General features: G+C 38.6%; 2 protein-coding genes across 2 annotated transcripts; both read left to right on the forward strand.

Moving 5' to 3' along the window:
• The first annotated feature begins 6078 nt into the window (after nt 1-6078).
• LOC123408851 (probable indole-3-pyruvate monooxygenase YUCCA10) lies at nt 6079-7889 on the forward strand. The gene is made up of 4 exons (XM_045101891.1): nt 6079-6743; nt 7036-7269; nt 7357-7479; nt 7572-7889. The coding sequence occupies exons 1-4, from the start codon at nt 6132-6134 to the stop codon at nt 7749-7751; spliced, it is 1149 nt and encodes a 382-aa protein (XP_044957826.1). The 5' UTR covers nt 6079-6131; the 3' UTR covers nt 7752-7889.
• Nucleotides 7890-8929: 1040 nt separating this feature from the next.
• LOC123408852 (ATP-dependent Clp protease proteolytic subunit-related protein 2, chloroplastic) lies at nt 8930-12522 on the forward strand. Its single transcript, XM_045101892.1, has 9 exons — nt 8930-9088; nt 9185-9231; nt 9328-9400; nt 9917-10037; nt 10112-10249; nt 11195-11311; nt 11496-11564; nt 11679-11774; nt 12053-12522. Exons 1-9 carry the CDS (start codon nt 9009-9011, stop codon nt 12206-12208), a joined length of 897 nt encoding a protein of 298 aa, XP_044957827.1. The 5' UTR covers nt 8930-9008; the 3' UTR covers nt 12209-12522.
• The last annotated feature ends 1015 nt before the right edge of the window (nt 12523-13537 follow it).

Below are 13537 nucleotides of genomic sequence, written 5' to 3' on the forward strand. Positions count from 1 at the left end.
GGAACGAAAAGAACACAGAGAAAGAAAACGGAAACAAAAAAAAAGAAAAGGAAATAGAAAAACGAAAACAAAACTTTTTTGAGGGATATCAAAATAAAACTGGAAACCCAGTAAAAGAAAAAAAACTTGATAATGTTGTTTCTACAATATCTGCAGAAATGAACTGGCCGAACGCATTGTGCGAAACAGCAGCCGGTCGCCTTGTCTGAAACTGCAGGATTCTGCCGCGTTACCGTTTTTTCTAAATAAAAAATCTTCTCTTATTCGTTTTCTTTCTCTTTCTGATTTTTTATCCACTTTTTTCATTAATTCATTTTTTTCATTTTGTATTTTCACTATTTATTTTGTCCTTTAAAAAAAATTGAAATGTTGTTTGGAATACCAAATTTATAGTTTTAAATATATTTTTAGTATTATGATTTGAATGTTTTTCTTCAAATATTATTTAAAGGATTTTTAAGGAAAACATTAACTATTTTCAATTCAATCTCTTTGAATTTGTTAGTTATGTTAAAAACTTAACATAACAGTTTGAAGTACTTGATCAAATTATAATTTTAAATACTTTTTTCATCAAATCTGGTATATATGTCTATGATGGGCATGCCCACCGATGGGCAAAAGTTTGAATCATTTCAAGAATGTTAACGTCGGGTGCTCGGGTAGGCCAGAATGCTCCATTTTAGAGCACGTTGTCTATAGACATCCGTCAAAGGAACCCAATTATTTTGTTACTTCTATGATTACTTCAACGCACCATGCCAAGTTGTTTTGATGTTCCACAATTTTTGCATTCTTGGAGGTTTATCAGTAAAAAAATCGATAAATGGTCTGACGTGTTGGAACTTGCATATGGTGTACAAAATCGCTTAAACCTTCACGTATGCCTATCATGAACATGCCAACCTGCTTGCCAACAGGCCAACCTTTTTTGAAAATATTAGAAATAAACCATTTTGAATGAATTGTTTTGATTTTTAACAAATTCTGCAATTTTTTAGTTTTCCTCGCGAACGAAGTTCGACAAATGGGTTGACGTGTCATAACATGCGTACGGTGTCGGAAGACATGGCAAGGATACGTGATCTGGGCGTGCCCAACTATTGAAAAAGTTATGGTTAGTCCTGAAATTTCTAAAAGAATATCATGTTCAACACAAAGTTTTCGCTATGGAGAGAAAAAACAGTTCGGGAGCACCTCATTTCTCGACATCGATCCCTTAAATTACCTACAAAAATCATGACCTTGTAGGACCAATTCAACGAAGCATTCCAAGATTTTTTTGCTTTTTGATAAGTTTTGCATTTTCTGGAGTTTGCTCTGTTAAAAAAGGCCCATACATATCGCAACTTACATACAGTGTAGAAGTCGTTCAAACGTATGTATGCATGCCATGGGCATTCACACGCTTTTGCAAAAGTTGGGGTCATTTCAAGGATGTTGCAACACACGGTGTTCGGGTAGGCCAGAAGGGTCCGTTTGAAAGCGTGTTTTCTTACATCCATCAAATTGTTTGGATTTTTTTTTCATTTGTGCATTTTCTGAAGTTTTCTCAATTAAGGACTGATGAATGGCTGGACTTGTCACAACGTGTTAACCATGTCGGAAGTCTTTCAAACCTAACACGGATGCCTGATATCTCCGTTTTAGGTAGCTGCAAGAAATTAGAGTCATTTATCCATAGCCCAAAAAATCACGAATTGAGAACAGTGTGCTAGACTAGACCAGACACATGCATGTAGTTTTTCCTAATTTGAGTGATTCTTTTATTTGCAATTTCTGTCATTATCAGTCGACATGAACATTCTCTTATTTCGTAACCATTTCTTTAAATTTGTCTACAATTTTGGAATTTCCAATTGTGTATAATTTTTTTTATAAACTTCAACACATTTGCCAAAATTGTTAACAACGTCCCAACAATTTATGTTCAATACAAATTTTAAACCACGTACATTTATAAAAAAGATATCATTTTTTTCTAAAATCCAAACATTTCTTTAATTAAAAAAAATATTGTAATATTGTAAACAATATTTGAAGGAAAGAATATTTCAAAATTTTGAACATATTAACAAATTAAAAATAAAGTTCAGAAAGGAGAAAAAGGAATTAACGAAAAAGGAAAAAAGAAGGAACAAATTTAGATATGGGCCCAACTAGACGATGACATCTCGCACATCGTGTGCCTGTTAGGCCGAGTCAAGCGTTCACGGGTTTCAAAACAGTTCATCTCTTATTTCGTAAAATTTTGTACAGACTAATCTACCCACTAGTGAACTTTTTCTCAAATTTGTCAATCGTTTTGGAACAAAATTTCTACCTATTGAGAAAAATCGCAAAATTTGTAAACAACTTATAAAAAATGCAGATTTCAAAAAAGTTTTAAAAAAGTTCAATTAACTGAAAATAAATCAAAATTTTAAGAAAAGGCTGACAGCCCAAAATACCATGCACAGAGGCGAGCGACCTAACAAAGAAGATGGGTCGGCCGAATTATGAAACATACCCATATGCTACAGTACCTGTTTTGTCATAAATCTCTTTTCACTCGGTTTTGGCTTCTTATTCTCGATTTTCCCTTTCCTTTTGCTGTTTATTTTTTGGTTTCAATTTTTTCCCTTTTTCGTTTTTTATTCTTCACTTATTTATTTATTTTTCAAGTTATTTTTTCTACTTCTTTGTTTGTGATATATGTAATTCTTTATAAAAAATTCAGGATTCCAAAATTTTGTTCACCTATTGAAAGAAAAGCTTGGAACTTTAAATTATTTTCTTGTTCTAAAATTTTTTCAAAACCCAAAAAATGTTCCATCTTTTCGAAAAAAATTGTGTTTTCAAAATTGTTCAAGAATTTCACTTAAAATAAGTTTGATACAGCATCCGCTAGTTTTCAGATATTGTTCATGTTAAAGAAATGTTTGTGTTTTTGATAGATGTTCAAAAACTATTTTATGTTTTATATAAATGATTGCTACATTACCTCGTATTTTTGATAAATTGTTTGTATTTCAAAGAATGTCCGTGTCAAAAAATGTTTAAAATTGTAGAAGAAGTTTGGGATTTCTAATACTGTCCGAGTTTAACTACTTTTTACAATTTTTGACAAAAAAATGTGTTTTAAAAAATATTCAATTTTTTCAAAAAAGTGTTTCAGTTTTGTTTTCAGGATCTGGCGCTGCTAATTGCCTTTCTAATATGTTGTGCTACATAATTAATCACAAGCACTTGTTAGTCTAGTGGCTATCAACCTGCTCCTTGTAGTAGGGGGATTGTGTTCGGATCCTTTCCTAGCAGTATTCCTTTTGCTTAATATTTCACTAGACGAATGGGTCATACATGCATCCGCCAATGGGCCGGCCCATCACGGAATATACGGGCGGTGTGGGCAACGTTTTTTTAGAAAAACCATCCTACCCTTTATTATGAAGGTATGGACAGATCTCATGTGTTGATGTTTTTCGGGGGGGGGGGGGGGGGGGGTACCGAGGAAGAAGTGGTGAATGATTTTGTCATATGTGTCTTCTTGGATTTAAATAGTGTATGAGGGTATCTTGTATTTTCCAGATACATCACCGATGAGGATGTTGTCCAAGTGAAGGGGGAAGGGCATGTGAGCTTATTTAAGAAGCATGACATTGTAATGCTTCTCACATCCAGTAGAAGATGAATGTCTCCATGCCAAGCAAGAAATATCAGCCAAAGTGAAGTCCATAAGAAAACAAAGCGGGTCTCGGCTGCTCTAGCTTTCAAGAATGAGTTTTTCTTGGGATGGGTTAACACATACATTGACACCCAAAATTATGCTAGTCTTTGCAGTGCTTTCTCCTCGGAAACTTGCATAAGGAATTTTCTTGTTAGGGAATATTGAGAGAAGTAATATAACATTACAATATTTTTCACAACAAGCCTTTGATGTTCTACGACTGCACATCATGGATTCTTAGGAATTATTCCTTCAAGTAATATTTGCAGAAAAAAAATATGATCTTTCTGCATGGGGACCTAGACACAACTATTTTATTGTTTGAAACTTATAAATGTATCTAACAAATATTCATTGTAAATTGCAATGTTGTTGTGTTGTGATTACATGAAAGCCAATGTTCTTGTTTCCTATGTGAATTAAAAGAATTTGTGTGTTGCTTTAGGTACCAACTTTTTTTGTTTCATAAATTCTTATCGGGGTATCTTATTTCTTTCAGATACATAACCAGTGAGGATGTGTTCAAAGTGAAGGGCAAAGTGGCATGTGAAATGAGCCCCACTGATGAACTGTAGATATTATTTTGAGTGGTACCTTGAAAGATGCTGCAGTAGTGTAGATGGTGACTCTTCTTTTGCTTTGTTTGGCAAGAAAAGCTTCAGGATGCCCCAAAGCTAAGGTAGGAGCAAGAGACAACACGAATGGTTGTGAACCTCCAACTTGGATGCAAGGTACCCAACATACTATAAACAACCTATTGTTGATGCCACATCAATATATTAGCTCCCCAACTGGTCTTAATATCGGAACCTATTGCTGTGGATGCTCCGATAACAACTCGAGGTCTACATGATGCCATTTCAATGTCCTTCAATTCCCCATGTACACGCTTACAAACTTCTTATTACTTTTCCCGTACTGTTCCTGTTCATGTATGGATATTGGTCAACATATGACGGAAACAAGGGTGCTCTACTGCAATTTATGTTGTTCATCTTGGATCGTGTTTTGATCAAGTTGTCGCTGCTTGGATGGCTATGTCTGATACATACATCAATTCAAACTAAATGTGTGGCATCCCATCAGTGCGAGCTGAATGTGTCAAGCTGATGTTTTTCCAAACTAATCTATGTTCTTGTCACTTCTTCCGAATGAATATATGAAATAGGATTAGTACAAATTGATAGAAGTTAGTGAAATATCTTAATTTTCCATTCATCGTTGACTGCCTTTACTTGTTTTTCGTTTACTGGACCGATTATGGATTTTACTCTGGTAGAAGTTGTGTTTCTATGTTTGGTGAATTTTGACTATCCATGTGTTACTCTTCTCGCATATGCATCGCATATTCTGATTGCAAATGGCCGGGTGCGGGATTTAATTACCCAGGTAATGATTTGATTATAACCTCCCAAAGTTCCTCATAGCTTCAAGTAACTAGGTAATTGGTCGAAAATTGTGCGGTGTGTGATTCAATTATCAATAGAAGTTGAACTTAAAAGTGTAAGATAGATAACTAAACAAAAGGAGTTGAGAAACAACATACAAACTAGGTTCCTACAGAACCCAAATCTAAGAACAAGATGAGGTAGCATAACCACAACTGACCTTTTTTTCACATCAACAAAGAGCGCTTACCAAATAGTAGCTAACAAAAAAACAAGTGGGGCGAACAAACCTACCCTGCTAACAATGACCTGAGGAGTTGATGCTCAAAACATGCCCTGTTGTGCGGATGGATTTTCCAAATAGACAATCCAAGGAAACTATCGATGGTCGACAAGACGGGTGGTACAAGTGCAAACCAGCTACCGTAGTGTAAGGTCATCCATGATCCATCAGTAATTTTGGCGTCGACAACGAGAAGACACTTGCAGAGTCCATCTCCATATGGAAGGAATGGTAACTAGCCATGACCTGTTAGTCTCGAAGTATAGGAAAAGGAAAGAAATGCTTGCATAATACACTAGAAAGGAAAGAAACACTAACTTTCTTGAATCTTCATTAGCATACAAGTATATACTGAACATATCCTTATCCTATACTAATTTTCATTGCTGAAGATAGGAACGGAAAGAAACACTAAAGAGATTTTAGTCTAAACATATCCAAAGCTGATTAATAGTTTCTAATAAAAGCAATCGATCAAGGGTTTGTTTCCTGCCTATTCAGTATCCCCTATTGTGTATCAGGACATGCTTTCACACTAATGGTTCAACTTTTAAATGAAATACTTGTACGCGTCAGGATAAGGCCTCAATAAATATTTACCTTTTCCACTTTGTAATATAAACAGATTGACACATGAAACATACCAATATATATATATGCACACATATGCATCCAAAGATTCATCGAGCAAACAAGAAACATTCCAGCCTAGCGTTGCACCCATCCCACAACTTTGTAAACTCTTCTCTTTGAAATGGAGAATGTTGTAGTCTTGATTGTTGGCGCTGGGCCAGCAGGCCTTGCAACAGCAGCATGCCTTAGCCAATTCTCAATTCCCTATGTCCTTGTCGAGCGTGAAAGCTGCAGCGCATCATTGTGGCGCAACCGTGCCTATGATCGCCTCAAGCTGCATCTTGCAAAGGAGTTTTGTGAGTTGCCACACATGTCATATCCAGTAGATGCACCAACATATATACCAAAAACATTGTTTGTGAATTACTTGGATGACTATATTGAGCGTTTCAATATTCAGCCCAAGTATCTCACTAGTGTGGAGTCATCCACATATGACAATGACAAAAAATGTTGGTGCATCGTGGCACATGACATGGCGAAGAGCAAAATAGTCAAGTTCACAGCAAAGTTTCTTGTCGTGGCAAGTGGTGAGAATAGCGCAGAGAATATTCCAATGATCCCCGGATTGCAAAGTTTTTCGGGTGATGTCATCCACTCCTCAAGTTACAAGTCAGGAAAGAGCTACTCTGGCATGAATGTATTGGTCGTTGGATCCGGTAACTCTGGAATGGAAATTGCTTATGACCTTGCGGCCCATGGTGCCAATACTTCAATTGTTATACGAAGCCCGGTATGTACACACACTATATATTATTATTTGACATAGAAACACTACGGACCCTCTCTCCTATCATGTTAATTTATTATTATAGTGACCACTAGAAGGAATGCAATTTTTTAGATTTATTACGACTAGAAAGATTTCGTAGTATAGAACGATAGAATGTTTTATAGCATGCACTAATAACTAAACAATTAGAAAACCTACAAGGCAAAGAAAACTCTTGAAAGAAGATGATTCTATGAAATTCTATTTCATCATGCATGCTTCAAACGAGATGTGACATGTTTTGTGGTTGCAGATTCATGTAATGACAAAGGAATTAATCCGGTTGGGGATGACAATTGCTCACCATCTTCCACTGAATCTAGTGGATAACATCCTTGTGATGGTGGCGAATTTAATATTTGGAGATCTATCGAGGCATGGAATCACAAGGCCAAAAATGGGTCCAATGATCCTCAAATCGAAAACTGGTCGATCCGCTGTTATTGACGTTGGCACTGTTGGGTTAATCAAAAAAGGTATCATCAAAGTAAGTATATCCTTGACATGACATAAATTTCGTAACATATGTTGTCTTTATATGCCAAGTTATCAATATGCTATTCATCTCCTACAGGTATATGGGAGCATTAGTAAGATCATGGGCAATATAGTTGAATTTCAGTGTAGTAAAAATATATCGTTTGACGCGATTGTGTTTGCAACTGGATATAAAAGCACAACAAATACATGGTTGAAGGTAACAACATTTATATTTGTATATGTATGAGTTTGTTTTCTTGGTGCAACAAACGTTAAATCTGCTAACAAGCTCTATGTTATTTTTTACAGGATGGTGAGAGCATGTTAAATGGCAATGGACTGCCCATCAAAGAATATCCGAGTCATTGGAAAGGTGAAAAGGGTCTCTATTGCGCTGGGTTAGCAAGGAGAGGATTGGCTGGTATTGCAGCAGATGCCAAAAATATCGCTAATGACATCAAATCAGTGATAGGCACTATGTCCAGCTAAAATTTATGTACATGTAGTTTACCAAGGCTAGTGTTATAGATGGTTGATTCTTTGAGAAATCTATCCATTGCCGCCTATCTATGTATCTTCATCTATCTTTGATACAACTAGATTTCTGTTTATTCAAGTTCATATGTATCCGGGAGTAAGCATTGCTTTATAATATAATGAAGGGCTTTATACTCTCATGGTGCAAAGATATTTGTAATTCTTGTCAAACAATTTTATTTACTTGAATTATACATGCAAAATTCACTCTCTTGAACATGATGTTTACAAGACGGGACTAAGTGCAATTAATACAATCACAAATCATCCACAACAAATGGTGCAAAATATAATGAAGCCAGTGATGTTCATTTTTTCATGTCAACACACACAAGTAATTGCAGTAGCTTCCAAGTTTTTATTTATTAACTATCAAATGAATGTCAAATTGACAAGTTCTAGAAGTATGATGGTGATTGAAATGACTGTTAACAATGCAATAATCAAAATAACAGGTTCTCCAAACATTTTCTTGATATGTACATGATTCAACACCAATCTTCAAGACATGCGAGGATAGATGTTCTTTTTGCCGCAAGCACAAACATAATTATCCTCTCAGAACCAACTTCAGCAGTTTGTTTGCCACATCCTTTAGAGTTTAGACATCCTCTGATGTTTCTTCCCTTTCCGAAGAGGTGAGGAGAATCAAGTGTACTTAAATTTACGCTTTGTTATTAGTCAGACTAATATCTATGGTAATTGTGAATAGACTTCAAAACTCAAAAGATTCAACAAAAGCTTTCTCTTGAATTACCATAACACATGGACATACTACAAGTGTAACCGCTTAAATTTATCATCAAAAGACATACACATCGGCCTGTTAGTCTTCATTCAGTTGCTTCTAAAACATAAATATCAAACAGTATTGCTCAAAGATTATCAAGTTCTCGTTGCTAGACTTACCATGCATTCCCTTTATCATGGACATACAACACTTAACACTTAGAGGAGATGACGTAATTTTTGTTGCATCTACTTTATATGTTGGAGCAGCGTTTTTAGGCCTGAGAGATGTAAAAAAAAGAAGAAAAAACAGTTATTTATATATCTGCATCTATTGGAGATGCTCCTAGATGCTCAGAGTGGTAAAAGACTTGTGTGATCAGGAGGCGCACGAATCTTGGCGCACATCTACCCTCTTCCTCCGCCCCGTTATCCGTTCCGCCACTGTTCACTCCCGAGCCACTCCGCAGCACTCCTCCAATGGCGCTGTGCCGGACGGCGCCCGCCAACTCCTCCTGCTTCCACCCCCGCGCCGTCGCCAGCTCGCCCTCCTCTCTCAGGTCAGCCTCCTCCTCCGTCTCCCCCCCCCCCCTCCTTGAACCCTAGCTGACGCTCCACAATCTTGTCGCATCTGTCTCTGTTTCCCCCTTTCGCAGCGTGGGCACCAAGGTCTTCGTCGGGCTGAAGGCGCAGACGAGGCTCGGTGAGCACGAAAACCGAACCAAACCCTTCGAATTTTACTCCGGGGTTCGTTGTTCCGGTGGCTGATTTCGGTTTTGGTGGCTGGATTGCTGAGCAGGCTCGTCAGAGTCGTCGTGCCCGAACGTCAACGCCCGGTTCTACACCGCCGTCAACCGGAGGGTCTCCCTTGGGTAGGTATACGTACGCGAGCGCCGACCCTTATGCGCAGCCTCTCGTTTTGCTTGCTGTATCGATATTGTGCGGTGTGGTGCTGCACATTCGCCAGGTGTTTGTTCAGTCCCCATTTCGGGTGGTAGTTGACTAGCTTCGCTTGCTGTGCTTGTTCATGTAATTATCTCTGTCGTCGTACCAATTGACAGATGATTCTGAGTTTTGATGATCGCGTCGGGTGGCTCTGTGCACTAGTGATCTCTATATATAGCTTCTCGATGGATGGGGAATATCTAGAAGATGTTCGTTTCGTCAACGAAATTGTTTTGTGCACAAACCAAGATGGGAGTTTTTTTGTATCAGTACATCAATTATCAATGACATGCTTCATTTGTTATTGTTCTAGCTAGAGCCCACAGATTTGTTAACATTTATCTTAGCCAAATGTATCAGTAAATTTTGCTGTGGTTTGCTGGACACATTTTGTTCGCTTAAATTAAATACTACCACAGTCTAATCATATTTACACTTATTAGGTTGTCAAACAAGAGGGCTACCAGGGCACGCATTTCAATGATGCCTGTCGGCACACCACGGGTACCTTACAGAACACCTGGTGAAGGAACCTGGCAGTGGCTTGACATATGGAATGCTTTAGTAAGACCTTGCAATGCCTAATAAAATGGCTAATTCCGTTGCACCGACTCCTAATTTTTATTTGCTGTATACAGTATCGTGAACGGATTATCTTCATTGGGGACAATATTGATGAAGAATTCAGTAACCAAGTACTGGCAAGCATGCTGTATCTTGACAGTGTCGACGACACAAAGAAGATTCTTCTATACATCAACGGTCCAGGAGGAGATGTAAGAACTTGGCAACCCTACTCTTTTACTCTTGTTTGTTGGCCTTCTTTTATGTCACTTCTCTTTTGGATCATGTTCCTGCATCCTGCAAGTTTATCTTCGAAAGAATTCTAAAACCAAGGTGATGTCCCCGTAGTTTATCTTGAAAACAAGATAAAACTGGGATGAACTGATCCAATCTAAGGTGCTGCCAACGCTACTTTGTTGCTTAGTAAGCGAGGGATCGTCTGAACTTTAGTATCTTGCCGAGTTATGTATGCTGTCCTAGTCTTATGGTCAAAACTGGTGCACAATCTTGTATAGCTATGAAGTGGAAATACTCATCATGGAAAGAGAGGATCTTATTCTATTATGATAATCTTGGAGGCAAAATTAAGCGGTTACAGTCACTACCTCTCATTACCTTGAAAAGAAAATATAAAACTGGGATGAACTGATCCAATCTAAGGGGCTACCAATGCTAGCCTGCAGCTTAGTAAGTGGGGGATCGTCTGAACTTTAGTATCTTGCTGAGCTATATATGCTGTCCTACAGTTATGGGAGAAAACTAGTGCACAATCTTGTATAGCTAGGAAATGGAAATAATCACTCTGGAAAGATAAAATCTTATTCTATTATGATAATCTTGGAGGCAAAATCAAACGACCACAGTATAACAATATTCCAATTGTAGTAGCTCTAATCGTTTGGAAAGCTCACTGAAAATTGAAGTTCATTATAGATGGTGTGGGCATGCACCATTTTAATGATGGTGAGTACCGATGACAATGCAACAGGAGCACTTTAGAATTTGTTTTTTCCAGTGTACCTTATGACCTGTGAATATATGTTTGTTTTGATGTTCAGAATGGCTACAGAGCTACAGAAGCTTCTCACCGAACAAATGCTCTTAGCTAACCCCTAGGAGAGTCCTTCTCATTTTTGTGTTCTGTCATGATATTGCAGCTTACACCATGCATGGCGTTATATGATACCATGCTAAGCCTAAAGAGTCCAATTGGTACCCATTGCCTGGGCTTTGCATTCAACTTGGCAGGATTCATTCTTGCAGCTGGTCAAAAGGTATTACACTTACATACCGACTTCCTTCTTTAATTGTTTATTTTTATACCAACTACTCCCTCCGTCCCAAAATAACTGTCTCAACTTTGTATAAGCTCTAGTACAAATTTGTACTAAGCTTAAGACACTTATTTTGAGACGGAGGGAGTATAATGCTTGTTCTGCTGCTATTTATACCGTGCAGGGTTCACGTACTGGTATGCCTCTTTGCCGTGTTTCACTTCAGTCACCTGCTGGGGCAGCTCGAGGCCAGGTCTGGGCTTTAGCAGAAGCTTGCTGATCAGTTTGTTTGTTAAAAATCCATATGGTGTACAATTGTTGTTGTTATTGCTGAAGTATCTTATCATATGCTTCTTTCCTCCTACAGGCTGATGATATAGAAAACGAATCAAACGAACTTAATCGGATCAAGAACTATCTTTATGGCAAGCTAGCAGAGCACACGGGTCATTCTGTTGAGAAGGTCAGCATTTTCTGTTGAATGTTACTGCCACTCTGTCGCTCATCATCTGCAGTTGCAGTTTAGCTTTCAGTTACCCTGGAAACGCCTTTTAGGGCTTTCTGCTTATGCTCACTATGCAAGGCTTTGATTTATTCTTGTTTTTTGATATATCACCCTAAAAATAAAATTGCGATGTGAAGTACCCTATACGTGTATCATTCCTCATGAGCCAGCAAGGTTGATCTCCCCAAATGCAATCCTAGCTGCATTCCTCTCATCTCAAGCGTTTACTTTGGCAGGTTCACGAGGACTTGTCCAGGTCGAAGCGCTTCGACGCCGAAGGAGCCCTGGAGTACGGGATCATCGACCGTATCGTCAGGCCTTCTCGGATCAAGAAAGAGGGCGGCTCGACCACCGGCCAGAAGAAGGAACTGCGGAATCTGGGACTCGGCTAGTAGATGTCAGCGCACCAGAGCTAGTGTTAGACCGTGCGACGATTTTCCACGTTCGATCCTGCTTCGACGCATTGACGCTTCCTTTTGTCAGTCCATGTCGATGTATGTCATTTAATCTGTTGTGTCCGTTGTCCTTAGACTTTAAGACAGCTCGATATCGGGAAGATGTGGTAGGCGGCGGTGATCTTCTCTGTTCTTTCATATGTACCGAGAAACGGCCCGCACAATTGTTGACTCCATGGACGGATTATTGTTCTTGTTGGGCCAGTTTGTGATCCAGCAAGATGCTGTCTGAAGGTTACCGTCTTTTTTTCTTTCTTTAGTTTTTCAGGAAGGTTGCAGTGGGCTGGGGTGCAGTGTTGTCTGAAGATTTTCCACTTTCTTCTGAGAAAGGTTGTTTGTTGTGGTCTGTCTGCAATATGGAACTCCCTCCGATCCATATTAGTTCAAATTTAATACGGATTGGAGGGAGTAACTGCCAACTGACATCTATGTGATGGTTGGTTACCGGTCTTTCTTTTGTGTTTTTTCAGGAAGGTTGCACTGGACTGCAGTATATGCTGTCCGAAGATTTGTTTTCTGATCTTTCAGAAAGGGTGTAAGTTAGTTGAGGTCTGCCTGCAACATGCTAAGTTGCTAACTGCCAACTGACATTCTCACCATATAGATTGATAGAACGCAACTGTCGCTGGATAATTGGGGTTTGAGGTGTGATATCGAGCGTGGAGATGGGAGACCAGGAGGAGGGAATCGCCGAATAAATCCTTAGCTGTAGAATCGCTCCAATGATTGAAATGATTGTATCTATCTATCTATCTATCAGGTGCCCACGTTTGGTCAACCGCTTGGAGGGCTATCATTGGGCCATTGGGGCGGCAAGCCAAGATTTCTTTTTCTTTTCTAAGTAGAATAATAATACGAGCTGCAAGTGCAAGCTCTCAGCCGGCGGGCCTAGAGACAGGCCACCTTACGATTCCACGCGTAGAATAATTACTTGACGACGACGATGGCGATGATTGGTAGGTGAAGATCGTTTGGTTCCCAGTGCAAGCTCAGATAGATGTACGTATAAAAGGGAACATGCAATCATGCATGCTCGGAACGGCATGTACATACATACTCCCTCCGTTCTGAAATATAAGTCTTTTTAGAGGTTTCGCTAGTAGACTACATTCGGATGTATATAGATATATTTTAGAATATAGATTCACTCATTTTACTTCGTATGTAGTCTTCTAGTAAAATCTTTAAAAATACTTATATTTAGGAACGGAGGGAGTACTTGATACATGAAGACGTGGCTGTGACAGAAGGGTGTGGTGCCTGCTG

The sequence above is a fragment of the Hordeum vulgare genome, chromosome 7H (genome assembly GCF_904849725.1).
Source record: "Hordeum vulgare subsp. vulgare chromosome 7H, MorexV3_pseudomolecules_assembly, whole genome shotgun sequence".
NCBI lineage: Eukaryota > Viridiplantae > Streptophyta > Magnoliopsida > Poales > Poaceae > Hordeum > Hordeum vulgare.